The 26557-nt window shown below is 51.2% G+C and overlaps 11 protein-coding genes across 11 annotated transcripts; 4 read left to right on the plus strand and 7 right to left on the minus strand.

The window, feature by feature from the left end:
• Positions 1 to 422: 422 nt before the first annotated feature.
• Positions 423 to 1288, minus strand: GCG54_00005826 (uncharacterized protein; the record flags this gene model as incomplete). The annotated part of the gene is made up of 3 exons (XM_045405842.1): positions 423 to 1016; positions 1078 to 1098; positions 1181 to 1288. 3 exons carry the CDS (start codon positions 1286 to 1288, stop codon positions 423 to 425), a joined length of 723 nt encoding a protein of 240 aa, XP_045264240.1.
• A 1867-nt stretch (positions 1289 to 3155) lies between these two features.
• On the minus strand, positions 3156 to 5104 carry GCG54_00005827 (Siderophore iron transporter 3; the record flags this gene model as incomplete). The annotated part of the gene is made up of 4 exons (XM_045405843.1): positions 3156 to 3183; positions 3238 to 3332; positions 3394 to 4774; positions 4827 to 5104. The coding sequence occupies 4 exons, from the start codon at positions 5102 to 5104 to the stop codon at positions 3156 to 3158; spliced, it is 1782 nt and encodes a 593-aa protein (XP_045264241.1).
• A 1415-nt stretch (positions 5105 to 6519) lies between these two features.
• On the plus strand, positions 6520 to 8553 carry GCG54_00005828 (uncharacterized protein; the record flags this gene model as incomplete). The annotated part of the gene is made up of 7 exons (XM_045405844.1): positions 6520 to 6586; positions 6659 to 6885; positions 6937 to 7011; positions 7074 to 7101; positions 7155 to 8126; positions 8188 to 8324; positions 8386 to 8553. 7 exons carry the CDS (start codon positions 6520 to 6522, stop codon positions 8551 to 8553), a joined length of 1674 nt encoding a protein of 557 aa, XP_045264242.1.
• Positions 8554 to 8816: 263 nt separating this feature from the next.
• Positions 8817 to 10685, minus strand: GCG54_00005829 (uncharacterized protein; the record flags this gene model as incomplete). The annotated part of the gene is made up of 1 exon (XM_045405845.1): positions 8817 to 10685. One exon carries the CDS (start codon positions 10683 to 10685, stop codon positions 8817 to 8819), a length of 1869 nt encoding a protein of 622 aa, XP_045264243.1.
• A 930-nt stretch (positions 10686 to 11615) lies between these two features.
• On the minus strand, positions 11616 to 12842 carry GCG54_00005830 (uncharacterized protein; the record flags this gene model as incomplete). The annotated part of the gene is made up of 3 exons (XM_045405846.1): positions 11616 to 12044; positions 12092 to 12686; positions 12742 to 12842. 3 exons carry the CDS (start codon positions 12840 to 12842, stop codon positions 11616 to 11618), a joined length of 1125 nt encoding a protein of 374 aa, XP_045264244.1.
• Positions 12843 to 13528: 686 nt separating this feature from the next.
• On the minus strand, positions 13529 to 13924 carry GCG54_00005831 (uncharacterized protein; the record flags this gene model as incomplete). The annotated part of the gene is made up of 2 exons (XM_045405847.1): positions 13529 to 13748; positions 13833 to 13924. The coding sequence occupies 2 exons, from the start codon at positions 13922 to 13924 to the stop codon at positions 13529 to 13531; spliced, it is 312 nt and encodes a 103-aa protein (XP_045264245.1).
• Positions 13925 to 15914: 1990 nt separating this feature from the next.
• Positions 15915 to 17895, minus strand: GCG54_00005832 (High-affinity methionine permease; the record flags this gene model as incomplete). The annotated part of the gene is made up of 8 exons (XM_045405848.1): positions 15915 to 16142; positions 16195 to 16505; positions 16571 to 16730; positions 16790 to 16891; positions 16943 to 17334; positions 17380 to 17603; positions 17656 to 17806; positions 17868 to 17895. 8 exons carry the CDS (start codon positions 17893 to 17895, stop codon positions 15915 to 15917), a joined length of 1596 nt encoding a protein of 531 aa, XP_045264246.1.
• Positions 17896 to 18561: 666 nt separating this feature from the next.
• GCG54_00005833 (uncharacterized protein) lies at positions 18562 to 19867 on the plus strand (the record flags this gene model as incomplete). The annotated part of the gene is made up of 5 exons (XM_045405849.1): positions 18562 to 18936; positions 18995 to 19058; positions 19121 to 19423; positions 19474 to 19596; positions 19647 to 19867. The coding sequence occupies 5 exons, from the start codon at positions 18562 to 18564 to the stop codon at positions 19865 to 19867; spliced, it is 1086 nt and encodes a 361-aa protein (XP_045264247.1).
• A 157-nt stretch (positions 19868 to 20024) lies between these two features.
• On the minus strand, positions 20025 to 21830 carry GCG54_00005834 (putative transporter; the record flags this gene model as incomplete). Its single annotated transcript, XM_045405850.1, has 5 exons — positions 20025 to 20890; positions 20958 to 21128; positions 21181 to 21448; positions 21516 to 21581; positions 21702 to 21830. The coding sequence occupies 5 exons, from the start codon at positions 21828 to 21830 to the stop codon at positions 20025 to 20027; spliced, it is 1500 nt and encodes a 499-aa protein (XP_045264248.1).
• Positions 21831 to 23117: 1287 nt separating this feature from the next.
• Positions 23118 to 24218, plus strand: GCG54_00005835 (Glyoxylate reductase 1; the record flags this gene model as incomplete). Its single annotated transcript, XM_045405851.1, has 2 exons — positions 23118 to 23439; positions 23491 to 24218. The coding sequence occupies 2 exons, from the start codon at positions 23118 to 23120 to the stop codon at positions 24216 to 24218; spliced, it is 1050 nt and encodes a 349-aa protein (XP_045264249.1).
• Positions 24219 to 25007: 789 nt separating this feature from the next.
• GCG54_00005836 (uncharacterized protein) lies at positions 25008 to 26178 on the plus strand (the record flags this gene model as incomplete). The annotated part of the gene is made up of 2 exons (XM_045405852.1): positions 25008 to 25692; positions 25751 to 26178. The coding sequence occupies 2 exons, from the start codon at positions 25008 to 25010 to the stop codon at positions 26176 to 26178; spliced, it is 1113 nt and encodes a 370-aa protein (XP_045264250.1).
• Between the last annotated feature and the right edge of the window lie 379 nt (positions 26179 to 26557).

The following is a 26557-nucleotide window of genomic DNA, read 5'->3' on the forward strand; positions in this document are numbered from 1 at the left end:
CCACTCCGAAAGGTGGAAGATCTACATTCACAGGAAGCTATAGTTGTAAGAGTAATGGCGCCCTTTCCTTCCCTGACACGGACTCTGGCTGCAAAGGCTATCGATGGTCTCCTTGGTTGGTAGCTTCATTATGGACGTTGATAGGCTTTGAAATAGCGCTGTAATGTTAGATTTTCATGGAATCTTGGAAGACACAACTTCGATTTATAGGTGCACATCTGAAAATCTGATTTATCTGACATGTAACTTTAAATGTGGGATTAGGATCAGGCTAACATTTAAGTACAGTCAGGAACTGGGGATTATTGAGAAACAGTAGAGATTCAGACCTCATTGTGATGGAGGCTCAGCCGCGCAGGAAAGAATAGTGACTAGCAGTGGCGTAGTCAAGATCGTTTCCAACGATCTGAAGCAGAGTGACTTCAGTTGAGGTCATCGGCGTTCTCGACCTCAACGTCGTCAGTCTCACCATCGACATCCTCACCATCAACATCCTCACCGTCGACATTCTGGTTGTCGACATCCTCGGTCTCCTGGCGGCGCCAAGAGCCCTTCTTGCCTCCGTTGTTGCCATACTTGTCGTCGTTGCCTCCGCCATTCTTGTTGCCTCCCTTGTTGGCACCCTTGTTGCCCCAGACATCCTTGTCACCGCCCTTGTTGTTGTCCTTGTCGTCGTTCTTCTTGTTGTCCCACTGATCGCCCTTGTCCTCGTTCTTGTTGTTGTCATCGTCGCCATTGCTCTTGTTATCGTTGTCATCGTTCTTCTGGTTGTACTTGTCGTCATCCTTCTGGTTCTTGCCATTGCCCTGGTTGTTGTTCCATTGATCACCCTTGTTGTCGCCCTTGTTGCCATACTGGCCATTGTCGCCGCCACCGTTCTTGTTTCCCCAGACATCAACCTTGTTTCCACCTTTGCTGCCATACTTCTCATCCTTGCAGTTACCCTTGAGGTTCCAGAAGGTACGCTTGCACTGCTTAGAAAAGGTGCGAGTGACGAGTTCTGCGCCAGTCATGGCCTATGAAGATTGTTAGCTTCCAAGCAGCCTCGTAGAGGAATTATAGTGAGCTCTAGCCTACCGCATTACCGTCAGCGCGGACCTGAAAGTCAATTGATGTTAGCCAAGAGTTCTGTATACCAATGCTGGAACCAATGAGAATCCCCTGGAACGGATGGTCTCACCTCGACAAGCCCACCCTGAGCAGCCTCAGCGACAGGGGCAGCAAGAGCAGTGGCGGCGAAGAAAGCCATGCCAACGGTGGCAAACTGACCGAAAGTAGGGACATGCATTTTGATAGTTGTTGAAAAAGTTTCTTGTGAAAGAGAGTGAGTTTGAGCGAATGTGGGGTTCTAAGTGAGAGACTGTAGAGAAGAGTGATCTGGAGAGTGAGTGTGATGATGAGAAGAAGAAACATCTGTTGGCAGGGGATTTTAAGTCTGTTTTATACAAGAAATTCATTCCCTGACGAGCCTGATGAGTATTCGGCTGAGGAATCGATGCTGCGTCTCTGAAAACACGAAGTGTTTGCGTGAGAATCTAGCGCGTTCTGTAAGAGCCACCTTGTCGGTCCAGAGGGCCTAAGCATCCCCAAATCGAGGCCGATACTTTTAGCTCGTCCGTGTGGAGTGGAAGTTAGTGCATGGCAACCAGAGGCTTTTCCGGGATCAGCTAGAAGATCCGAGATATTGGTTCTAGACAAGTTTTGCTCAGCGTTGAACTCCAAGGCAAAGCCACACGAGATCCCCAATCTGGCGAAAACCTCGGATTAGCGCCACTGATCCTCAGAGTTGGAAAAAGTCTAGACCACCTGGAGTTGAAACGAAAGGTGTCCTGAATAGAACCAGGGAAGTGGTTGACAGTGCCGATCTTAAGATAGTGGTCTGTTACCTAAAGCCCGAATGTTATCTGGAACGAAGATCTTCATGAGACAGTGGAGATAAACTGCGTCTGACTGAAAAGCTATAAGAGCGTGGGTAATGTGAGATTTCTTGAGTCTTACTCCGCACGCCAGAGGGCCCTTATAGTGACATGGATGGATAGTTGATTACCCATGCTGGCTGCCACGACATGAGCGTGCATTTGAAAAATGTTGCCCCCTACTCCTGGACGAATCAGCGAACATCAATCGCAAGAGACTTTGGTTACGAAAGCATCGCAAGGCAAGCTCGTGTTCTAGGCCCGATGTCTCAATACCGGTACTGTGGGAAGGAAGCGTCTCCCAGCCGAGAAGATGTTATGCCAAAGCAACCCCATCCGTGAGCCACCCCGCCTGAATCAACAGTGCGAGAGCTGAAAATTGTGGAAATGGAAGCGAGCCGTGCGAGAGAGGAGATGCGGGATGGCGCTACTAAGAAGCTTAATTGAAAACACTAAGCGCGCTTACATGGGCCGGCGCGGCGTTGGTGCGGTGCATCCCGTCCGGGTGGTTTCGGGAGGTATTTTAAGATACTCCATGCGAAATGGCATCTAATATATACTTCATCGTGTTTGCTGAAAGCATAACATTTATCGGAAATGATTATGTCAGTGTATTCATCGTCCATGGCAATTGAACCTGAGATTTGGGACATATCTGACGTGGCTAATGCCGGTGAGATTCCAGGGTGCAATTACGTGTAGTGTGAAGATCGGACCAACTTTCAGCGTCTCATGAATAATTCGGATGTGCAGATGAATGGAGCTAGTATCACCAATCACCAGCACTTTGATATTACATTTTTAACGATGATTTGTTTAGAGCAGTGGAATCTTGCGTTGTCTCGGCCTTGACTTATTTTCGGACAGAGTGGAAGACTAGACCGAATCCTTGCCTCCAGCGCCACATTTGCCTCCGCATTGATCCGCCCATAGCCTGGCGAACCTCAGCTCACATTGGCTAGCCGTGATGGGGATTACAAAACAACAGTATTTATCATTCTCCCAGTTCTATACCTGATCTACGACACATGGAATTTTCAGGGGCTGAAGTTCGCGCTTATCTCAGCGTTAACCATTGAATGGTGAATTTAAGTGTCTTCATAGCGGCTTTTGGTGATACTTGTGAGTGTGAATGATGTATTATCAATAGGAAAGTCTATATCTTTGTTGGGTTGAAAGGGCAGGCGACCTTTGATACACGGTGGGAGTAAGTAAATTCTAGGCCTTAAATCCACGTCATTACTCTTCTACCAGATTATTTCGGTCCCTTTAGCTGAATTAGCAATGAAGAACATTGAGAGTAGACAGTGTCATAACTTACGGTAGCTCGAAGTCGGGCAAGAACCAGGACAAGACGAGCGCTGGCGCCGAAGCCCCAACAGCTGTATATACCATATATCTCATAACATCGGAAAACTGGCGAGAGGTAAGCTGACATGATTATGTATGTGAACATTGGAATGGAATTATTTCTCACGGCATGATTGATCGCAGTCCTCTCAGGAGTGCCCCACGCAGGCGCAGTTCCAACAATCGAATCGAAGAGCGAATCGACAAGCTGTCCTGGGGCCCCGTTGCCGAGATACCTGTACAAAGCCGGCTTGAACGTATTCGTGTAGATGCCCCCAGCAATGCACGCACCAATACTGCCTCCAATAATGGAGAAGCAGATGACCAGAGCGGTGATCTGCGGCATCTCACGGTGAGGAACGACGACCTGGGCAGGAACTAAGACCGATAGTTGCATGATGCCAGAGCCTAGACCTTGAATGATTTGGACGATGAAAAGCTCCGCAACCGAGTTGTCTGCACCTCTTAGGCGAATCATGACACCGTACCCGATCATACGAATGACTGCGGCCGAAATGAGAAGCCACTTGTACCGCCTGGTGTAGGCCATGGCCAGACCGGCTATGATGCCCATGACACATTGCATGACGCCATTAGTGTACTGAAAGAATGTCGCATCCCGCGCGGAGAAACCGCGGGCAACTGTGGACCAAGAGTAAAGATAGGTATGAGTGCAAGAGAATCCGATGGAGTCGCTAGCGATGAGAAAAAGACACAAAACAATTGTTCTGTTACGGAAGTAATGCCCTGGCATAATCGGATGCTTGGCCAGGAACTTCTCGTACATTGGTAGCAGAATGAGAATGAGGCCGCCCAGGATGATAAGTGCAATGATGTATGGGGTTTGCCAAGCACTTGCGCTTCCAGCAGCGAGTGTCAGCGGCAGTAGGACCATGGAGATACCCGCAGACAGCAAAGCTGAGCCGCCAAGGTCAATCTGAGAACAGAAGCTGTACAATGTCATCTTCTGAGATGGCGTCAAGCCTTCCTGCTTTGCCTTCCGCTGGAAGTAGAGCAGAGTTGAGATAATGAATGCGCCGCCGATGGGCATGAGAATTGCAAACATGCCAATTCCCCAGCGCCAGCCAATGCCACCGGGCCTAACCACGTCTTCGATGATGAATGCTGCTGCCCACGGAGTAATCAAGAAGGGGAAGAACGAAAAGCTGATGGCAAAGCCACGCCACCTTGCCGTAGTGATGTCGGCGATGACAATGTCATTCATTATGTTAGTCCCGGACTGACCAACAGTGTAGAAAATGGCCCCAGCGGCGTAAGAGTCGAAGCCATGAGAGGAAGCCATCAAAATGTAGCCCAGCACATAGAACGAAATCGTCATGATGTACGTCTGTCCTCTGCCAATAACATTGGATATCTTTGCCACTGGCGGCTTGATGACGGCGAAGACGATACCATTAGCTGTGCCGAGTGTTGCCAACTTGGAGAGTGCCGAAAAAGATGATGTCGCATAGTTATTGTAGATAGCAACAGTGGTGTTGTCGAATTCGCTATCACGGATGAGTCTCTTCTCATGGACAAAAATCGGTATTGAGCACTTACTACACAATCATAATGAGAGCCAACCCGGTGATAACGAGCCATCTTCCCTTCTTTCCCCATATTGCCTGTACTGCTTCGATCGTGCCGACTCCGGACTCTACCAGCTCGGAAGACCTGATCTTGTCGTCAGCATCGTGGTTGTCGACTCCGTCATCTGTCTTGCCAGCCGCCTCCACGTCGTTGGCAGTCCGTGAAACCGTGATGCTATCGTCGGCGGCTTGCTCGGACGGCCGAGGGTCCGAGCGGAACTGGCCTTTCAACGAAGTGATGAAGCGCATCGCGACTCGTTGTTCGGCTACTTGGTGCCGGAAAGACGGATTGAAGTCGGGCTGCGGACGAACTGCTCGCGGTCCGAGTAGAAAGATGCGGCGACTTTAACAAACTTTGAGTCAATACTGCGCGTAAGCGTGCCGACGCCTTGCCTAAAGTTACCTTTTGAGACGATCCCCGCCCTCTCAACAAGAAGTCTGTCTGCTGCACGTTGATGCGCAGATACCACCTATCACAGGGATCGGCTCATTGACAACCGACAACCGTCCAGACAGAGTTTGGTGTGGCCCGGGAAGACATCCCGCGGTTGTTATCTACCGCTCGACTCAGAGGCAGCGCGGGGTTGCGCGGGGGAAGCCAACCTATCACAATGAAGACGTTGTCATCGTACATGGTCTTGTGATAACATTGGTGATAGTAGTTCGATTCATGAGCCGTTGCGACTCGTCCGATACTTGGTGGGATTGTTTCCCATGTCTCGCGTCACTCATCCATGCTTCCCGAGGCATGATGAAATGATAGCATTCCAGAACCGATAGCTTGCGATAAGGTTGGTCGTCGATGGGATGGACCCTGGAAACTAGATCCGTTGAGCGGTGCCGAACAGGAGAATCCACCCTTAGTGCGCCGCAATTTAGACATTTGCCGACATTAACGGCCGATGGCGGCTTCGAGAACGGAGCACGCGGGCCCGGCGCCCCCAAGATGAAGCCGTGAGTCCCGGTCGGCGGTTACTGTCATTCAGTCGATGAACCCGGCTCAAAGATCGCTGAAGTACTGGGAGCTCCTTAACATCAAAGACAGTACGTTGAAACATCTCGGCGAGTAAGTGTAAACGTGGCTAATTGAGACGGCCAGGAACTGACACAGGGGCACGTTCTTTTCCGTGCAGCAGAAACCTTCCTGACTCTGCTGATAGCCAAGACTCAGATAATCAGATGAAAAAGATAATGCAAGCGTGGCTCAAGTAGGCAATCTCGAACGTCTTTCTTATCTCCCGACCGACTTGTACGAGTCGGGCCATGGCCAAGAAGCTCGAAGGATGCGCTAACCCCGAAGAGGCGAGACACCTGGTACACCATCTGCTTCTCTCCGGCCACATGGTCAGCGATCCGGAAAAAAGGACCCCCACAGAATAGACCAGCTGTAAAACAAGTCAGCCAGAGGATATCCTCTTCTGAGCCGGCTGGTGCTCTACTTTTCCCCTTTTCTTTTCTTGTGCTTCTCCTAAAACAGCGGGCGGGGACTGCAAGCGCAATATCATCCTCATTGATTTTAATATGGACACTAAACTTGTGGCTGAATTATCGGCTCCCACTCAAGGGGCCCGGCCCAGATCCAAGTGCAAGGCAGCGGTCACCGCTGCTGCGCTCTCGGCTCTCGGGCTGGTGGCGCTTTTCAAGGGTAGCTTCGTTCCGTCCCCATGGCCTACTTCCACACACCGACAAGCTCACGAGCCCCATGGTTCCGCAGGTTGGAGTTGGTCCAGGGTACGTAATGAGTTGTGATAAACCCGTGAGCATTGAGTACTAACACTACAATGTTCAGATCAAGCCAAGCAGGACCCTGGAGTGGCATGAGTGCTTTGAAGACGGAGGATTTGACTGTGCTAGACTTGATGTCAGTTCTCAAGTTCCCTTCACGAGAAGATGATGGTGCTAATTGGCCCCGAAAGCTCCCTATGAATTGGCTGGAAACATCTGATGACCGCAGAGTTGTTATTGCGATTTCTAGAATACGTGCTACAGACAAGTCCGACTACAAAGGCCCCGTGTTCTTCAACCCTGGTGTAAGCGATATCGCGTGGAACTTCAGATAGCTGGGTTAACTTTTAGGTTAGGGACCCGGCGGCTCTGGAGTTTGGTCTTTGAAACACCACGGCAAATACTTGCAGGAGATTATCGGCGAGAATCATGTGCGTTGTAATTCCTGCATAGGATGTTTAGGCCCGATATCATGCTAATACCTATCTTTTAGGATTTGATCAGCTTCGACCCAAGAGGCAGTGAGTTGTACATGAATTAGAAGTGCAGTCTTCATGGACCTAACGTAAACTAGTTGGCGCGTCTGTTCCCCGAGTTGAGTGCTGGTCCTCCCCACAGCAACGCCAAACATGGGGCATGCAAGACCCAGGCCTACCCGATGCTCATGAGGGTGCCTTAGCTGAAAGCTTTGTCAGAGGGGCGGCGTATTCTCAGGCATGCGAGAATACCATGAATAGCTCGGGTATTCTTGAGCATATTGGTACCGTATCTCACGTTCGAGACTTGCTTGAGATAGTTCACCAGACCGGATACGACAAGCTGAAGTACTGGGGCTTTAGCTACGGCACGATCATTGGAGGCGTCTTCGCATCCATGTATCCCGACAAAGTTGAGCGTATGGTCAACGATGGCAACGTGCATCTCAGGGAGTGGTTCAACTCCCAGCACATCAACTTCTTGAGGGACACAGATAAGGTCCTGTATGCCTTCTACGAGTTCTGCTACCAGGCCGGTCCTGACAGATGTGCCTTCTACGCAACATCCTCGCAAGCGATTGAAGAGAGGTTCAACAAGCTCCTCTCAGACCTCAAGGCGCTGCCCATCGTCATCAATGCAAATGAGGAGACTGGACCAGACGTGCCGTCCGTGGTGACCTACTCGAAAGTGAAGATCCTCCTTTCCTCCGTCCTCTATGAGCCACAGTACCAGTTCGAGAATTTTGCCAAGATTCTCGCTGCTCTGGAGAGGGGAGATGGAAGGCCTTACTACGAGCACTACAACCCCAACAAGCCCTCAACTGCCCCGCTTTGCACCCCGAGGCCGGTGTCTCCATTCGAGCCCTTCCCGGAGATACTGGATGGAACGCCAGACGCCTTTCCAGTCATTATGTGCGCTGATCATCCACCAGTGCATAACCTGACGTTAGAAGAGGTCAAGAGACAGTCGGAAGAGTTGATTGGGCTCAGCCCAGCTACTGGTTCAATTAACGTCCCATTTCCTATTACCTGCAACCAGAGAAACATCCGTCCGCGATGGAGATTTGATGGTAGGCATTCTTATTTTAAGGTAGCCCATTTGAGCAGGTCTGTCAACTAAACACGCTACAGGGCCTTTCGAGGGCAAGACAAATCATCCTATCTTGTTTATCGCCAACAAATTCGACAACATCACACCTCTAGTTAGCGCCCGCAACAACTCCGCTGGGTTTCCTGGCTCTACAGTCTTGGTCCAGAACTCATATGGCGTAAGTAAATGCCGATGCATGCGGATGTTGCAGTACCAGTTCGTTAACGTACGATGAACAGCACACAACTCTTGCCGCACCATCCAAGTGCACCAAAGGCCATATTAAGACCTATTTCCAGAATGGAACTCTGCCTGATGCGGGGACAGAGTGTGAGGGAGACTCTTATCCATTCGCGGAACCAGTCGGAACCGAAATGCGCATGTTCCATCCGACTCCGCAATTCTGATATCAGTTTCGTGGATAGAAAGCTCAGAAACTCGCGTAGAACTAGAGCTTTGTCTTCTAGACACAATTATAGAAAGAATAGCCCAAGAAATACACTCTCATTCAGTCATTCAAGAAAGTCGAGGCTATCAATACCAAGTAAAGTAAGGACAAAGAGTATGAAGTAAGATAGACATGACTATGTATATTGTACACCTCAACAACACGCGATGAGCCCTTTGATATCATGCTACCTCTCGCCATCTAAATGATTTCTCCTAGGTATTAACTTCTCACCCTGTCGAGGCTTCCAGGAAGCTCATATGCTATCGGGTTAGCTGGCATCTCGTATCTAGGATAGCCGGCAGCATGAGAGAAAGGGGTTGCCATCTCTGCAGGCCTCGACCGTGAGTCAATCTCTACCGGTCTGGATCTGGAATCTATCTCCGCCGGTTTTGCTGTTGAATCTAACTCCTTGGCGTCGTACTCTGGTCCGCCTATCTCAGGCGGCAGATAATCTCCATTTACCTCGTTTACCCCTTTTTGATCCATCGCAAATCCCTTCTCCGTATCAGCATTTGAGCTTGTGTCACTTAGGACGGTGCTTCTGCGACTCTTCCCTCGTCTTATGTTGAACCAAACAACCGCTTTGTCAATGTAATCCGACGGGGCATCTGGACCCTGTCTTCTTTTTCTGCCACGTCGCAGGAACCACAATACCACTGTGACACCGACAATCGCAGCCATGACGATCCCAGCTGTACCACCTGCCGTCATCCCTTTGTCTTTGTTGACCAAATTGTCTTCTTCAAGAGGTGTAACTGTCCAATAGTTGCTCCAGGACTTTGAAAAAGACTCGGCGGCGTTCGATTTGATGATTGAACCGTCAAAGCTCTGCACAATACTTTGTTCAATGCCAGGCCCAGGTGCTTGCGCCATGTACATGAAGTTGCTATCGTAGTCGACACCTAAGAATGCAGCTTGTAGGAAGGCCCGACCGAGTTGCCATTGACCAGCAATTGACTCGTCGAACGATTTGCAAGGGAAGTAGTTGACGTCTTTTTCCACTAATGGAGCACTCAATGTCAAGTTGAGGAGCTTGAAAGGCACTTTGATCGTCAAGTTGGTGACAGTACTGTCCGAAAGTACGAAGCCGAGGTAAGACGGAGAGTTGATAAAGTCGTTGAGAGAGCCATTGCGACTTGACTCCCACAGATATAGTCCCGTGCCGTTGTGGTAGGTCAACCCCAGATTCTCAGCGATGGCTTCACATACGCCAGTCGGGAGATAGATGTAAGGCGACACAGGGTTTGGTGTTGCTATGGCCGAGCCTTGTGCGCCGCCAAAGGTCTTGACGTAATCAGCTCCCAAACCTTTGGGCTCAACCCAAAAACTTGCGTTCGGCGATGCTGGAAAGGAAGAGGCTGCGCCGACCTCCGTCCCCATGAAAACGTCTCGAAGAAAGACTGTCGGGAGGCCTCGCTGTATCGCAAATTGGCCGACATCCCCAAGTGCTCTGTTCTGCTCATAGGCACCGAGAACGAGTGATCCGGGGAGGTCCAGAGCAGCGCTACCCATATGTAAACTCCAAGCTGATCTCTTGATGCCGCCGGCTGCCTTCAGCTGCTCCAAAATCGAACCGACCGTTTTGTCGTCGCTCGGGGATTCTTTGGGGCCAAGGCCAAGAAAGCCGATTGTAGGCATGACATTGGGTATGGGGTTGGTGTCGGCATTGCTGCTTCTCCATTTGTTGGCGGCGACGATGGTTGAGTTCACGTCAAGTTCTCCGGAGGTGCCCAGCTTTGTTCGCATTTGCACCTCGTCATAGTATTCGGAACCATAGAACGATCCTGAGAGAAAGTATGTACTGAACCATGCATCGACAGCCCCTCGTGACTTTCCTGTCTTGTTGGCCGATGTGCTGGGGATGTAGCTGCCGTTCACATCCTGAGTCAGGAGTACGGTAGCGCTAGAACCGCTGGGCCACAGAGGAATCGGTACTCCATTGACAAACACGCAAGGAGCTTGCCACGGGCCGTCCGGCTCAGGCAAAGAGTAGTTGGCGCTCAAAGTGTCAGTCGTCCACGGCAAAGTTAGCTGGGCGGTCGTTCCTGCTGCAGCGGCCAGCAGCGCAATGTGTATGGCGTTGCGCATCGTGAATGTGTTCCCTCAGTGCATGAACGAGACTGAGGAAGGAACTCTGCAAAAAAGGAATGGCGAAGACGCAGGAAAGAGTGTAGGTGCGGCGAGAAAAGGAAAGAAAAAACAAGCAGACTCAACGAGACCCGAAAAGGGGGAATTGAACAGGAATATGATCCATTCAGGGACAGAAACCTCACTAAATCCTTCTGTCATCCAAAGTGGTACCTTAAGGATATCGAAATCCCACATCCAGTAGCCGCCCCATCTCAGGCAGCCAAGTTAGCGGGGATGGGCATCCAACTCGTGGGTGTCTGAACCAGAAGCTTGGATCCTAACACGCGAGATGTCCATCGATGTCTCGATCATGCGTAGTCCTAAGAGTTTTTGTTCTCGTCTCAAATATGACCTGGCGTGTGATATCAACAAGCCGATTGGCGGGTTTCTCATTATACTTAAGCGTCAGAACCGGGCGTTTAACGAAACATGCTGTTGGTACGGCTGAGGCCGACAGGCGCTTCGTATGTGTCGACTTGGCGCTGCAGGGATATGCATCCCACCAACCAGGAACACGTTCGAGACTCCTGCTAAGCGCTCAACAGCCCACGCAACAGCAACAAAAATAGGACACTGCCTTGCGGTTCCTTGAATTCATATCTACGTCAAAATTGCTACTTTGTTTTGCTGGGAAGCCTTCTTACTGGTCTTGATAAGGTTTCCGGGGCCCACCCGGCATCCGCTTTCGCCGGGTGGGCCCATTAGTTCGGTGGAGATCGGCTGAATGCCGTGTAGTGTCCGGCAGTCAAATACTTCTTCAGAGTGATTCCCGATGAAGTGTGCATCAATCTGACATAATGGCCAGTAAGACATGTCTGTTGAAAGGATCTGAATAGCCTATGGCGAAGTAGAAATAACAGTGTTCATAATTTCATGAGGATTACGAACTTAGTCCCCCTTGATTTTGTCAAGCTCGAACTGCTCCTGACCTATCGTTAGTGATCCTCGCCGCGACCAACGTTCTTCTCCAATTTCCTCCAGTCGCTTTAGACTAGACAGGTTCTTCTCTGCGTATTCCACGTGCCAGGTTGATCGTCCGACTCGAGTCTTCTTCAATCCCTTTAACACCACCTTCGTCCGCGACCGCCACCATGTCTTTTGTTGATTCATGGCGCATCGCCTGAGAAACATGAGTAGAAAGCAAATTTGATCGCTCCTTGAATCATTAAGTAGCATCTCACAAACGGTCAACAGTCTACTCATCTGGATGCTCTTTTCGAATTCTAACTTGGTTGTAAAACTTGCGGAAAGAGCGGTCGGAGGAGGGAAAGCTGAGACGTTCGATGTGAGGTACATCATTACCCAGTGAATGTAGATCTAAATCGTTAGGAGTCGACCTTATCATATGGAAATAGGGAACCTACCTCTATCTCGGGGAGCAGTTCCTTGCGGAGGTCGAGGTCCTTGATTATGCCATATTTGTCCGCCATCTTGGTCAGCTGAGCCACCATCTCGTCGGGAGAGGCCTTGAGATTGACAAGGTCGCAGTAGTACAACAAGACAAGGAGGTCCTTCTCCGGGTCGTCAATGAGTGCCAGGTCGGACTGTCTGAACGGGAAAGGCAAAGCTTCGTCTCCATTGGAGCTCGGCCCTGGCTCAGTCCCTGCATCTGGGTGATTGAGAAACGGGTTTACAGCGCGTGCCAAACCTAACAGTATCTTCGATGGCGGACCCAGATCAGTCGTTAAGCTGAGTATTGTCGACTCAATCACAAGAGAAACATAATCGCGGATGTTGGCGGCTTCTCGAGCTTCATCGACCAACCCGTCCAAGTGCTCCACCAGCGAAGCCACCGCCTGGGGTCCTGAGCTTGCGTCGTCCCCAGCCAGATAGAGATTGCGCAACTGAATGGCGGAGTGAATGGCCTGTCGTGCGTTCTCTGAAATGATTGGAGGAAGGTGGCGAACCCATACCGTTGTCGAGCTTAACGTTTCGGCGACGCGGGGCGGGGGTGGCGGACTGCGCAAGTTAGGTCACCGGTCGATCTTGGGCCCAACTTTAGACTCCAACTCACCGCGAAGAAGCTCCCCCCATGTCAGAGAGCAGTTGCGACACCGAGCTTTGAACAGATGAATAGTCGGGCGCGCCCAGGAAGGTGAAGACTGCGGCATTCATGTCGTTCGCGGGCTACGGCGAGGCCGTCAGGTTTAAAAGCTCGGGAGCTTGGGAAAGCATCGCAGCGAGGCTGACTGCGTATATCTTGATCTTCACATCGTATTTCGTGTCTGCATTTGCGACCGAAGGCTTCGAGTGGCTGAAGGGCCAAGCTTCCAGCTACGCGAGGGAGCTGAACGGCGGCGCGGGAAGAGCTCCCGGATTGGACCGTCCCAAGGCTCCGTGAGCGCCACCGTGTTTTCCAGCCATCACGAGACGCGTGCGGGGTACTGGGGTAAGACCCTACGCTATGCCGGGTCACAGGTCCATGGAAGTATCGTAGGGGTCGAGAGCTGCAATTCAACATCTCAAGAGGTGATGTGGCGACAAAAGGATATATGTTTGTTGTGTTGAGTAGTTCGATATGTACTCAGATGCTAATATATACACGTCCTTAATGATGATGCGTGCCAGATTCGTGGTTCGCCTGTAACGCCATTCCGTTCCTGCATCCCTTAAAAAAATGCACACTTCCAAATTGGTGCAGCTCCGATGTCCGGAGACTTTCCCATGATATCCTTTCCTAATGATGCCGCTCATAAACGCCTTTGCCAATGCGTGTGTGATCGATACGATTGTTCGATGTTGGGTTGGTAGTAACTGACGATGTCGTCGTTATGTGTTGGTGAAGTGGGTAGGCGGGTCTCTTAGACCTGGTTCTGAGCCTCGTAGACTTGCATCGCCTTCTCGAGCTCCTCGAGGCTTGATCGGTCTCCGTAGGCATCCATCAATTTTGCCGCACGCTTGCGGTCTTCCACTGCCTGTCTCTCAGCCTGCTCAGCCATGGCGATGCGACGCTGGACCATGGCTTGTCGGTAGGTGTTCAAGCCGTAGCCGACGGCAACGACTGCTACTGTGGGCGGGATCCTGTTGCCACTTCCGTTAGCATGCCTCGTTCATAATCGAACATGGCAAATGTTGGATGTTCATCGGCTCGGGGAAAATGCGTACCATCTCATGGCGAGTCTGCGGGGGGTCTGGAGGAAGTAGCTCGGGGGAACGCGAGCGTTGGTGGAAAAGGCTCTGGAGGCTTGTCTGAACATAGTACGTGATAATTTCGGTTTGGTGTGGATGTTGGGGGTCGATCGATATTTGTATGATTCGTCTGTATCTTGGTCCGTTGAATGTAACGCAAGGGATGGGAGAGATCTCTTCGGGCTAAAAGAAAGCGCCGGGTGGCAGCGGCCATGCATTCATATAATGAACCCTCCATACGCCAGAGCGTCTCCCGCCCATCGCAGTCGCCCGCGCCCCCTTGGCATGCCTATCTGATGGGACCCCCCAATAACCAGGCCATCCCCTAACTTGCAAGGCCATATCCGTAAGGTAGCCATTGGATTGGATGGCCACACCAAACAGGAGCAAGCATTTCCGTAGGGACGAGCATCTCCGCAGGGGGCAAAGCGGGATGCGCGGCAGTATTCGTGTGACACCAGCATGGCACCACGCTCAGCAGCAGCCCCAAATGGGCATGGCGCCGCCATCGTTCCAGAGCGTCGATTGTGGGGTGATGTCGACCGATTTGCGGGGTGTAATCGGCACAGCCCGGGTGCAGTAACGTGACGGTCGCTGGTCCTCGCTGGAGTCGCTGGAGTCCGGGAGGCCTTGACTTTTCTTTTTGGGGAGGCGGTCAGTCCGGAGGTTGTCTGTTCCATGTCACGGCGGACGGCGAAAGAAGAGGCCGTGATGGAGCACCACAGCACAGCACTGAGCTGTGTTCGTTGAGTTGTTGCTGGAGGTGAGGGCGACGACAGCATTCCCGAGGTAGCTTGCCGGCTGGTCGCGCCCCCTGTCCACTATCTCTCGACTTGTCTGTTGATCCCTGATTCCCTGACCACACCAAAACGACGCTCGCACAGCCCCCCGGATCTGCCTGGGCGGCTGGCTGGCTGTTCTGTCCAGCGCCCGTCCATCCTGTGTTGTGTTGTTGTCTGCCCGCATGTGATGGATGGTCTGTCTTCGAGGTCGGGAAAGTGCATGACGAACATTCAACGGCCGTCGGAGGGCTCCGTTGCTTCCAGACCATGTCAATTCGCCTTCTAGCGGTGTTTTGTTCCACGGTAAGACTATTATGACATCTACCACTCGGCAATAAACTGGAGATGTCTCATCAGGACCCTTTGGCTTAACAGGCGTTTTCCCATCCGTGCTCAGTGTTTTCCCCATTCCTGAAGCCGAGAATTGTCATCGTGGACGCGCAAATGCCGATTCCACCCGCGAAAAAACAGCAGACTCCACTCCAAATCGTCCCGAAATCTCGTCACATAGCCGAAAACCCTCGTTGATGTCATCTCTGGTCCCTGAATATTATCTCTGATTTCATTTCCAGAAATCCCACAGAGTCAGGCCCGTGCAGCTGCACTAGGCCAGATCTCATCTTGTCCCCATCGTATTACGCTCTGGCCCAGCCTTCTTTTGGAAGCCTTTCGTGCAATTCTCACCAATCCGTTGCCAAGGCACGAAATAGGCGAGCTGCACCAACCCCGGCCTGCCGATGTCATTCAACGGAATTTCCATCAATGAGCTCAACGCATTTTCCAATGTCCGTCTCCACAACCCGCTGCCAGCTTCAGCGCTCCGCCAAGAGAGGCGGTGTTTCGCAACGTCACAACAGGCAGTCGTCCGCGACTCTTGAAGCTCCTGTAAACCAATTTGATGACGATCGTGATACTGAATACTGTGTTCAATGCTCAAATTTAGTTGCCTTGATACAAGTATATAGGCAAGGAAGTCTCTAACCTGAACCTTGCCAACCCCTTGGGACCATCACATTTCAGATGCCCGCAAAATCGTATTCCGATCGTCCCGTTGTGTCCCATCTGCACCGACTGCCAGCCACTTTGAGAGAACGGGTTGGAACACTCTGCCTGGCAGCGACTCAGCAGAGAGTAGTCCCCAGTGGCCCGAACTCGAAGTTATCAATAGCATATGAGTTAGGTAAGCGTTACAGGGGAAAGAACAGATTCTCGTTGAGTCGGCCTGGATAATTATTTACGAGACCTGAGTGGGGCCAATATCCTGAACGATCAAAGTTCACCTCTTGATTCTCTGGAATCTGGTAACCTTGGATCCGTCGCTCAGCTCTTGCTGGATTTCTTGATGTTTGTAGCCCAGCAGTCTCGGTACAACCACAAAACGAAGGGTGTAGTAGATTATTCCCAACGACAAGATACCAAGAGCAACGACCGAGGACAGCCAGTACGGCAACGATGTGCTCCCCTTTCCATTGGGGGGTCTTACGAAAGGCATCACGATCAAGAACTATCCGAGTCAGCAATTAACCCTACAAGTATTAAGTTTTGGCAAGACTCACGATGTTTGCCGCAAGATAGATGACGATGAGAATCCAGGGGGCGGGGAGGGGCGACTGGAAGTTTGCGCGGTCGGTCAGGCGCAACTTGACCAAACCGACAGTAATGGCAAATAACAAGACGGTTGTCGGATAGCTGGATAGCGACACGACGAAGTTGAATGCATCGCCGGCTGGCGGGGCGCAGATGAAAAGAATTGTGACACCAAGATGAAGGAGCAGAGCGTAAATTGGCGTTCGAAACGGCCTGTTCTCCATGAACCAGTTGGAGAAGGGCAGAACACCGTCCTTGGCAAGCTCTTGGAGTAGCCGAGCTATTGCTGGAGTTAGTAAAGCAGCCAACTTTTATTTGAGGCCTGGATGGCAAACTGGAACTCACGGATTGTGAAGGCGACACCGAGAAGATGTCCGAGAGCAGACAGAGCAACAAGTGCCGGGAGGGCTTTGGCTCCAGCGGAGGGACCAAAGACATTTTCAAAAAGAGTCGCTGCAACCGTAACCTTGGCAGCAATGAATGCTTCCTTAGGAACAGCAGCAAACTAGCAGCCTCAGTCAGGATATGGCACAGACTGGAGTTCTAAACGGGGGTTGCACTTACGTATGCGACGTTGGCCAAAAGATACAACACGGCGATGACGCCCATAGACAAGGGAAGAGCCAATCTGAGTGTCCGCTGAGGATTGCGAACTTCAGAAAGAACCTGGGGTCTCATGTCAGTGACATTTCGAACTGGTCGTACCATGCAGCTTACGGCATTGACGTTGTCATATCCTTGGAAGGAGAAGATGACGTTGAGAATGGCAGAGCCAATGTTGTATCCGCTGCTCGATGTGCCTTCGAAAGCATTAGAGAAGTTGTGGGGACTCTCTATCCTAAGATGCCCCGCCAAGGCAGCAAAGCCACAGCACACGATGAAAAGGAGTGTAAACAGCTTTACAGCCGAAAGCACATCTTGAATCCCTCTGCCAACACGGGGTGCAACGGTGTGAATTCCGACAGAGAAAATAGCGCCGGCGATGGCGACACCGCGAAGTTTCCATGTCGTTGAATCAACGCCAGCCGCAACTAGGATATAAGAAGAGAAGGTAATGGCGTTGCTTGCAGAAACCTCTGCGTAAGCTTGGTTAGATGAAGTGACCGGGACTTGAAGCTCTAGTCAAGAGCTGACGTTGGAAGGATGAAACCCACGGAGGAAGACGCAATAAAACACGTAAATGCATGTTTGCATGAGTCTGGGGCTGAATGCGCGTTCCAGATAGTTCTTGATACCGCCAGATCGGGGGATGGCAGTACCGAATTCGAGCATAACAAAGATGCCGCATGTTGAAATAATAGCGCCGATGACCCAGCACATCAAGGCCATCCCTACACTTCCTGACAACTTGAATATTGTGCTAGGAGTCGAAAATATTCTGAGAAAATGTCAGCTCCATCGAATCGGCTAGAATAGCCAGAATAACGTACCCTGCACCAATGATCTTGTTCACGACAAGCGAAACAGCCCCAAAGAGGCCAATTGTCCGCTCCTGCAACACATTGACTTCCACAACTCCCAGCTGACCATCTTTTACAGAGTCATCAGCGCCATCACTGGCAGTACTGATTGCCGGGGTTCCTATGAAATTGTTAGCATGAACGTCAGACAGCCACGATCCTGTTTATCAATGTTCACTTACTTTTGATTACATCGCCCTCAGAAGCCATTATCGCAGACAACTCGATACCAAGGATTCAGAGGTGAAAAGTCGCCAAGGACAACGAAACCAGAGCCAACGATAGAAAAGCACGGTTTTAACACTTGGAGATCTGCTTTTGTGAAAATCTGCTAGCGACGGATAGTTCCCGACTTGTGAGCTAGCACGATGCGTCCGCGCTCGCAGAGCTGGGGTACAGAGCACGCCATACTGGAGCCAAGATGTCGAATCACCCAATTCAGTGCTGACCGCGCAGCGAGTAATAGGGAAACAAGGAGCCATTTACTGAAGCAACCCAACTAAAAACTGTACCGATTTCTTGGATTCGGTGTTTGCTGCCGATACTTGTCGCCTGGTGCAGTAACATCACCCCAGCCAATGCGGCAGTGGTCGATGTCGGGGATTCCCCGAAAATGTCGTGATTCCAATCCCAAATTCGCCATCGCAGCGTACGACGGCCATTGGGGGGAAAGCTGCAGGCACCGAAAGCATGGCAGATGATTCACCCGGGGCGCATCCGACTCCGGTCCGAATTGTTCGCAGGACGGATACTAGAGATGGATTACTCCCGATGTCTGAGCATAAATGCGGATGAAATATCGGATTCTTTTACGTCAAACGAGCGTGTATGTCAATAACCTCAACCGAAATTTCTGACGAGAAGCCTGCAGCGACTATGGCCATTGAGTTCGAGACTTTCGAAGTCCCCGGAGCGCGGACTTACTTCGGCAACACTTTACCTTATGGCCTCCAAGTGAAGCAGACAGGAGCTGTCACCCCTGCCGTCGAAAATACAGCTGCGGCTCTGCGAAAGCTAGGGGAATCCGGCAAACTTCAAGAGCTTCTGGAACGCCACGGTGCAGTTCTAGTCCGCGGGGCGGGTCACCCGTCCGCAGATACGTTCGCCAAGCTCGTTGGCGCCGCTGAGGAAGGCCGAGGATCTCATCCCCATGTGCAGATCGGCTTGGCTGGAAAGAGAACGCCCTTGGCGGAGAACGTATGGACTGCGAACGAAGGTTCGCCGTTGACGCGGTTTTATCAACATAACGAGGTATGAAACCTCCCTACGATGACTACCTCACGATACTCAACAGACATATGTCATACAGTACTCGAGATACACGCGCTTCCCTTCTAATATCCACTTTTATTGCGTCAAAAAGGCACCAAAAGGTATGGAAGAGACGTGCATGGCTTGCATGGCAAGGAAGTCGCTGATTAGTTTATCAATCAAGGTGGTGCAACGCCCATCGCCAACAGCGCCAATGTCTTCGAGAAGGTCCAAGCTGAGATTCCCGAGCTTGTAGACCAAGTGCACAAACGTGGATTGGGCATGAAGATGGTCTTTCGCGCACCTGGAAACGAAGCTAAGGTCAACTCCTTCAACTGGGCGGGGGAGCACAGCTTCGGGCAGGAGCTGGTTCCCGGCGACGACGAAGCTACGACGCGCCAAAAGGTCGAAAAGCAAGTGCGGAAATTGACAAATGACTTCAATTGGCAAGAGGACGGAACTCTTGAGTTGACTCAGCATATCCCAGGTAGACTTCATAAAACTGCGTGTGACCTTGACTGCAGCTGACACTCACAGGCATTTGGAGACTCCCATCAAGTGGTAGACCTGTCTGGTTCAATGGACTTGTAGGACGCCATGGCATTACTCGAGATATCGGAGCTCTTGACCCTCCTCACATTGGCCGAGATGGCATGACCTGTGAGCTTTCTGAGTTGACGAACACTGGTATTGAGCTAACGGATTGAAAGACGTCCCATGCGTATATGGAGACGAGACACCAATTCCGCGACACCTTCTTGACAAGTTGATCGATGTCATCGATAAGGAAGAAATCAGCCTGGTACTAGAAGAAGGCGATTTGTTGCTGGTCGATAATTTTCAGGTATCACATGGAAGAGAGCCCTGGGAGGGAGACAGACAGATCTTGGTGTCCATGTGGGATACCCCTATCCCAATCGTCGCATATTGAAGTAGATGGCTCGTTGGACTTTTACTCACTACCCTCTTCTCAAATTATGGCTATTGGCTTGACTCAAGCCAAGTACCTGTTATGAGCCTTTACAAAATATCTCTACCTATTCGACTGCATGCAGTACTTTGAGCCAACACTGTCTCGGTGTTCCAACTCAAAGAGTGTACTGGTAAGCGGGATGACATTGCCAGCGCTCCCCAAGAGCTCTTGAACGAGACCCTTCACGAACACCATCGGCCTGTAAGTCTTCGTCACCAGCTCGACGAAGCTTTCTGTTCCTCCATCGGAGGTAGAAATGCAGAATCGTAGCTAATAGAATGCACATTGCAGCAAAGGCGACATTTAGGATATTGGCCTGCCAGTATTGAGGTCCATGCGACTTAGGGTAGAAGTAACTGGCATATATACTAGCCAAGTTACTTCCGGCGTTGACGACAGCGTAGGACACAGCCCGTTTGGTAGACGGACGGGGCAGGGTTGTTGACACCCATGAGAGAATGCAACCGAAAGAGCCGTAGACGCTCATCATCATGAATGTCGCGGTGTATCGAGCGGCGACGTTGAGAGTAGTGGCCGAGATGATGAAGCCAACACTGCAAAAGACCTGGGGCCAGACAATATGGAGCCATCGCTCGCGATGCTTATCTGAATGCCATGAGTTGGTAATTCCAAGAATGGCAGCGAAGACGTAAGGAGGGGCCGATAGGAGCAAGGTGTTTCGCTGATTGTAACCGAGAGTTGCAACAATGGTCGGAAAGAAGTTGGTGAAGGAAGCTGCCGTGTTTAATCCCAGTTGCATCAGCCAAATCATGTACAGCGCTGGGTCAGTGAAGGACATCTTCAAACCCTGCCAGGCAGTCGCCTCGCCTCGGTCGTCTTCTTCAACGGCCTCCTCTGTGATGCGTAGAGTGGCAAGCTTTCTTTCCTCGTCTGTAAGCCATTTCGTCGTAGCCGGATAATCGGGTAGAGTGAAGTAGGTGAGGACGGCGACAGGAATAGGGATCGTGCCTTCGATGATGACTGGACCACCACCGAGTTAGTTTATGAGTCTGATGGAGGATCGGCGGCACCAATGCAGAAGACTTACAGAGCCATCTCCAGTCTGCCAACCCTAATTTTCCATTCATTCCACCCATTATTGCGCTTCCCAGCAATCCACCAAAAGCCCCCGCCATCTGACCAGCTGCATAAAGGACTGAGATGCGTACCGCAAGCTCTTTCTTTGTGTACCAAGAGCTGAACAGGTAGAGAGCACCAGCTAATAGAATGTCAATAATGTATTACTTGAATCGATGGAACGGATCTTTTACGGAAGAATGGCGCCTCGACGAAACCCAGGAGAAACCGAAGCACAACAGCACCAGTGTAGTTCTGCACCGCGCCTGTCGAGGCACTGACCACAGCCCAACAGCACATGACAACAGGCAGGAATATGCTCGGTCGCATCTTGTTCAAGATCATGTTTGTCGGCACCTGAGTCAAGATATATCCGACAAAAAAGACACTGATGATGGTGTTGTATTGTGTGCCAACCAAGCCAATATCCTTCTCGAAGTCGCCAAGTCTTGCGGTCGCAATCTACATATCGTGATTATTAGTACATTCGCCCCTAGATAAATCATATACAAAGAAAGCCTTGTCTTACGTTGTTACGGTCCAGGTAGTTGAGGACATGTGCCCACGAAATGTCAGTATGTTGTAAGGGAAGCTGCTGAAAGGCGAGACTTATAGAGTAGCATCATCAACGGCATCCTGGATATCTGGTCAGCATATTTCTCGAACAACCTTGATTGCAGAATGGCACTTGCATTCGTGTGTCTATCCTTCGCACTAGACGCCGTTCCTTTAGCTCGCGATCCTGAATAACTACATCGTCGGCAGAATATGGCTTGACGGCGTCATCGAGCATCTCCACTTGAGGGTCTTTGCCTGAGTCCTTGTCGACTCCTGAGCGCGACATGATGGGCGAAGATCGACAAATCAGATAGACAGAGAGTAGAAGAGTAAGCTGCCTCTCACAAACTCGGACGAGATCTATGAGAAGACTCGATGTGACCAGACCTAAATACAAGCAACACCTCGGCCCATCGGCGTATTCTCCGACCTAGTCCCACAACCGATGCTAGGTCTCCGGATATCGTCCCCTCCCCCGCAGTCACTGATGCGGAGAAATGGCGGGAGCTGTGGGTCTGGGGTAGTTCGAGGAGGCTAATGGGCAGATGCTCATGCAGGTGCTGTGATCTCGGAGCCTTGGGCGTCGGAAAGGACAGGCGAGCCGGTCGGCTGTCGCATAATCCCGGTCTCTGAGGTCACAATTAGAATCACGTCTCGAGGGTAAAGAAATATAGCGGATAGTATTGCCGGCTGACTTGGATGCATTCCCCAGAGAGTTACATGATAACGATTAGGCTCGAACGACACGTAGGCTGAAGATCTGTCAAATGACTAGAGAAATTGATAACAGAACGTGCTCGTGTAGTTCGAATCCAACCAATAGCTCATGATTCTATGTGGTGGGAAGTCTCGCGTCAGTGGGCGGAGGCGAATATATCCAAAGCAAAGAAGCCAGAGGAGCATGATCCACTGTCTACGTGGAAACCGTACCCAGCTCAGACGTGAGAAGGTACCGCCCCCAAGGTCCTCAGTGACTTCCAAGTTGGAAGGTCCAACCTCCGCCTTAGACCCCTGTGATGTTTGATCTGGCTCGTTGGAGTGAGCTTCCCCGCATCCATCTCCGGGGTGCTTATCCACTACCGCGAAGGTCAGTCCGGAGTCGCGGGGTAGGGAACCAACGCTGTGAACTCGTTCCTCAGATGATGATCGATAACAAAATTGGGATGGCGCAGCCGATCGGGATGAAGATGGTCTCACTGATGCTTCGAACAAATCTCAACAAAAGTACCGGCCGTCGGCTTGATTCTCAATAGGCCAGAGTCGGCCGAGACCCCGCTTGGAATCGCGGGTGAGACGTGCCTTGTACAAACCAATCAACCATTCCAAGTTCGAGACAGAATTGATGCAGGCCAAGGTGACGTGCTTCCTCGGACAAGTCTCCGATGTCGCCAACGCCGACCATCGGTCAACCAACATTTCCCCTCCGCTGCCTTGTTCGGATTGTGACGTTGGCATCTATTATAACGGTGTATATCCCAAGCTTGGAATGAAGTATGGCTACTTGAGTAAATCATAATCACCATTCACAATCTTGTTTGACCCAGTTGTTGTGCTTAATACAGCCTTCTCCACGATGCCCAGCGCTACGAGACCCATCGTCCTTCATCTCGGAGACCCCATCGAGTACAATCCCGACATCTACAAGGAGTTGAGGCAAATAGCGACTGTTATCAGACCTCCAGTTGAAGAGAGACAGCGAGAGCCTTTTCTGCAGGCACTCCGAGAGAAGAAATGGGGCGACTTCACGGCCATCATGAGGCCCTTTTGGAACTCGGGCGGCGAGATGGGTCGGTGGGATAAAGAACTGATTCCATTGTTGCCTGCTTCGGCAAAAGTCTTCGCATCAGCTGGGGCTGGATTCGACTGGGCAGATGTAGATCTGCTCGCAGAAGCTGGTAAGTGGTGTAGGCCTTCTCGACCTGTCAGATGTCTCTTACCAGCTACAGGCATTCTTTACTGCAATGGAGCAACGGCATCGTCCGAAGCTGTCGCCGACATGGCGCTTTACCACATCATCTCAGTGTTCCGAAATATGCAGTGGACTGCGACGGCTGGACGGAGCGGCAACCCCGAACAATTTCTGGACGCACACAGAAATAATAGCGAGACAGCACGGAACCCAAAAGGCCACACTCTCGGCATCGTAGGGCTTGGCAATATTGGATACCGCATAGCGCAAAAGGCGCACGCAGCCTTTGATATGAAGGTCGCATATGTTGATCCGATCCCGAAGCCCGCGGACCGAGAAGCTGCTGTCGGTGCAAGGCGATACCCTGACCTCAAATCAATGTTGGCTGTCTCCGACTGCGTCGTAATTTCGGCTCCTGGGGGTGCTGAAGGTGGCAAAGCTCTCATGGATGCGGCGCGGATAGCTCAGATGAAGCCGCAGTCACGCCTGGTAAACGTGGGGCGTGGAAACCTGGTAGACGAGGAGGCATTAGCGGATGCACTGGAGTCAGGCCATCTCGTTGCTGCCGGCCTTGATGTGCACAACAACGAGCCGCATGTGAATCGGCGGTTGCTTGCTATGAGGGACGTCAGCTTGACGTGCCACACTGCGGGAGGCGCCGTTGAGACGAGGATTGGATTCGAGGAACTTGCGATGAGGAATGTGATGCAGGTGATTCTTGGCAAGGAGCCGTTCACACCCGTCAACAAACATTTCTTCAAATGAGACAACAGAATAAGCTTTTCCAACGCCAGGACACATCAGACTGTCATACCTACCTCAGCACAAACGATGTTGTTCAATATGATACACGGACGTGGTAGTCTATGTCAAAGACCTAATCTCACTCACACACTAGTTCGATGCTCTTAGCATTTTGAATGTTTCCACCCCCGAATGGCGCCGAAGATTCCGGCCAGCGCCCGGTCAATCACTTCGGCCCCACACGTGCTACTCGGCGTCCGGCGTCCACAGCCATTACTTTCGCTGAGCGTCCAGTATCATCGAGGCCTCGTAGATTGTGATATACCACAAAAACCTTTATTTCATGTCTCTTATCATGATGAGTTTATGCTTTTCTATTTCCTCGTGTGCCGGGCACTCGTGATTATCTGGGCGAAGATTGTTACTCATACGTTGCCGTTCAACCCCAAGTGCATGTTGGCGAGTCTTACCGGACCTCCAACCCACTGAAATCAGGGGCGGTAATCTTAGCTCGCGTATTAAACTCGTGATTAAGCCTTTTTAGACCTGGAAGATGTGACGCTGACCCTCTTCGTATCTGCTGTGCCGCAGCCCTAACTGCAAGTGGACATGACTCCGCCAAGATTAGCGGTTGTTGCGATGGTACTTTTGCACTGAAATTGGCCTCGAGAAAACTGCCCGGGGTCTAGACCAGAGAAATTCTGGCGCAAGCAGCTGCCTCAAAAGCCGCCCCATTGCATACTATGGTGGCCATTTCTCTTCTCCCCAACGAACGCAGAACGACTAGCCCAAAACGCCCACGACAGCGAGATGATATCACGCTGGCTTTTCATCGCGGTTCTATGCGCCATCATAGACTTAGGTGCGCATGCATTATGCATTTGGGGTTTTGGCGGCTACGCTGAGCCATGCGGGGCCCAATTCATTGGCGCGGACGACAAAATCTGGATAGATGCCGTGGCAAACAGCAACTCGAGCGGTACCTACGCCATGCGTGGCTACGACGTCTCAAAGCCATGGCCGGGTAGCCCGATGGACGGCTGGAAGATTGCTATGGCAGCCGTTGACTTGGACCACGAGCAGCGAGGTGAGGCTGGCAGCCTGTTGGGTGGTCGTGCGACTATCGGTGATGACATCAAGATCATTGCCCCCGAGTCACTCTATGTGGCTAGCGCCAACGAGAGCGACCATGGCCAACCTGTCGTGAACGCAAATTCCGATTGGGTATTTTGCGCATGGCGCTGGTTCTCCCCGCCGTATGGGAACGAGTCTCTCGCTATGAATCCAGACAAATTTGAAGCACCGGAAGATGGTTCCTGCAAGCAGTGGCTACCCGATGCTTGTATTCAAGCTGTAGAGAAACAGGCAAGTACAGCATACTGGATCAACTCAGAACCTAAAGGTATTTACGGTTCTCGGCATACATGCTCCGATCTGGATGTTCCAGAGGAGTGTTCGAGCACTAAGTTGGTGGATAATGATCCGTTACTCCCAAGTACGCAGCTTTCTTGTTACTTATTCGAGTGTGAATTGGAAGTTAACCTTTTCCTTAGCCTGGGGCATCCCTCTCCAATATTTGAACGGTTCGACCACTTGGCAGAGCGGCTACGCCATCAACGAGAACACAACCGCCGAAGAAATGCAAGAGATGTGGAAGACTGTGACAGAAGGGTACCAGCCGATTGTTACAGTGTTTGGGCGTTTCCAGAATGATACACCAGACAGTCTGGACGTTGAGCCTGGTTTCGCGAAATTGAGCTGTCTTAGGGCTGCTCCTGCAAAGGGAGCAAAGTCCAACAGCGAGAATGGCAACGGAAAGGGTAGCGGAAGCGGAAGCGGCGGCGAAAGCGGCAGCGGTAGTGATGATAAAAGCGGAAACGGGTCCGGGAATGACGGATCTGATAGGAGCATTGGTTCACATATGCTAGAATTCTCCATGTGTTTGGTTGTTTCGGTAGCTGTTATACATTTAATGGTTTGAGCTTGGGTGGATTCAAGGCTTCCCTGTCACTTAGAAAATGAATTGTACGTCGTGACTGAATACTTTGGTGCAGCTCAACCTGGGATTGCGAATTTCGATGCCTGAGAATGCCACCATAACCTAGGAGTTCCGGACTACACGACATGGTGCCCGTGAACGTGAATAGAACTCTCTTTGAACTTGTGTTGTGATCGGTCTCAGCGTCCGCATATTCATTGACTGAGAAAACGGAGTTGAACTATGTCGTTTGGGAAACCTTCCTGGTACTGAGGCCAGAACGACGATGAGCTCTTCGGGACTGAGGCTTCAATTTATCCAAGTAATGGATTGCTCGGTCAAAGATTCAACTGTAAACTGACCGTTGTTGAGAATTGACGGG

This window comes from Colletotrichum gloeosporioides (assembly GCF_011800055.1).
Source record: "Colletotrichum gloeosporioides strain Lc1 chromosome Unknown consensus_47, whole genome shotgun sequence".
Classification (NCBI taxonomy): Eukaryota; Fungi; Ascomycota; class Sordariomycetes; order Glomerellales; family Glomerellaceae; genus Colletotrichum; species Colletotrichum gloeosporioides.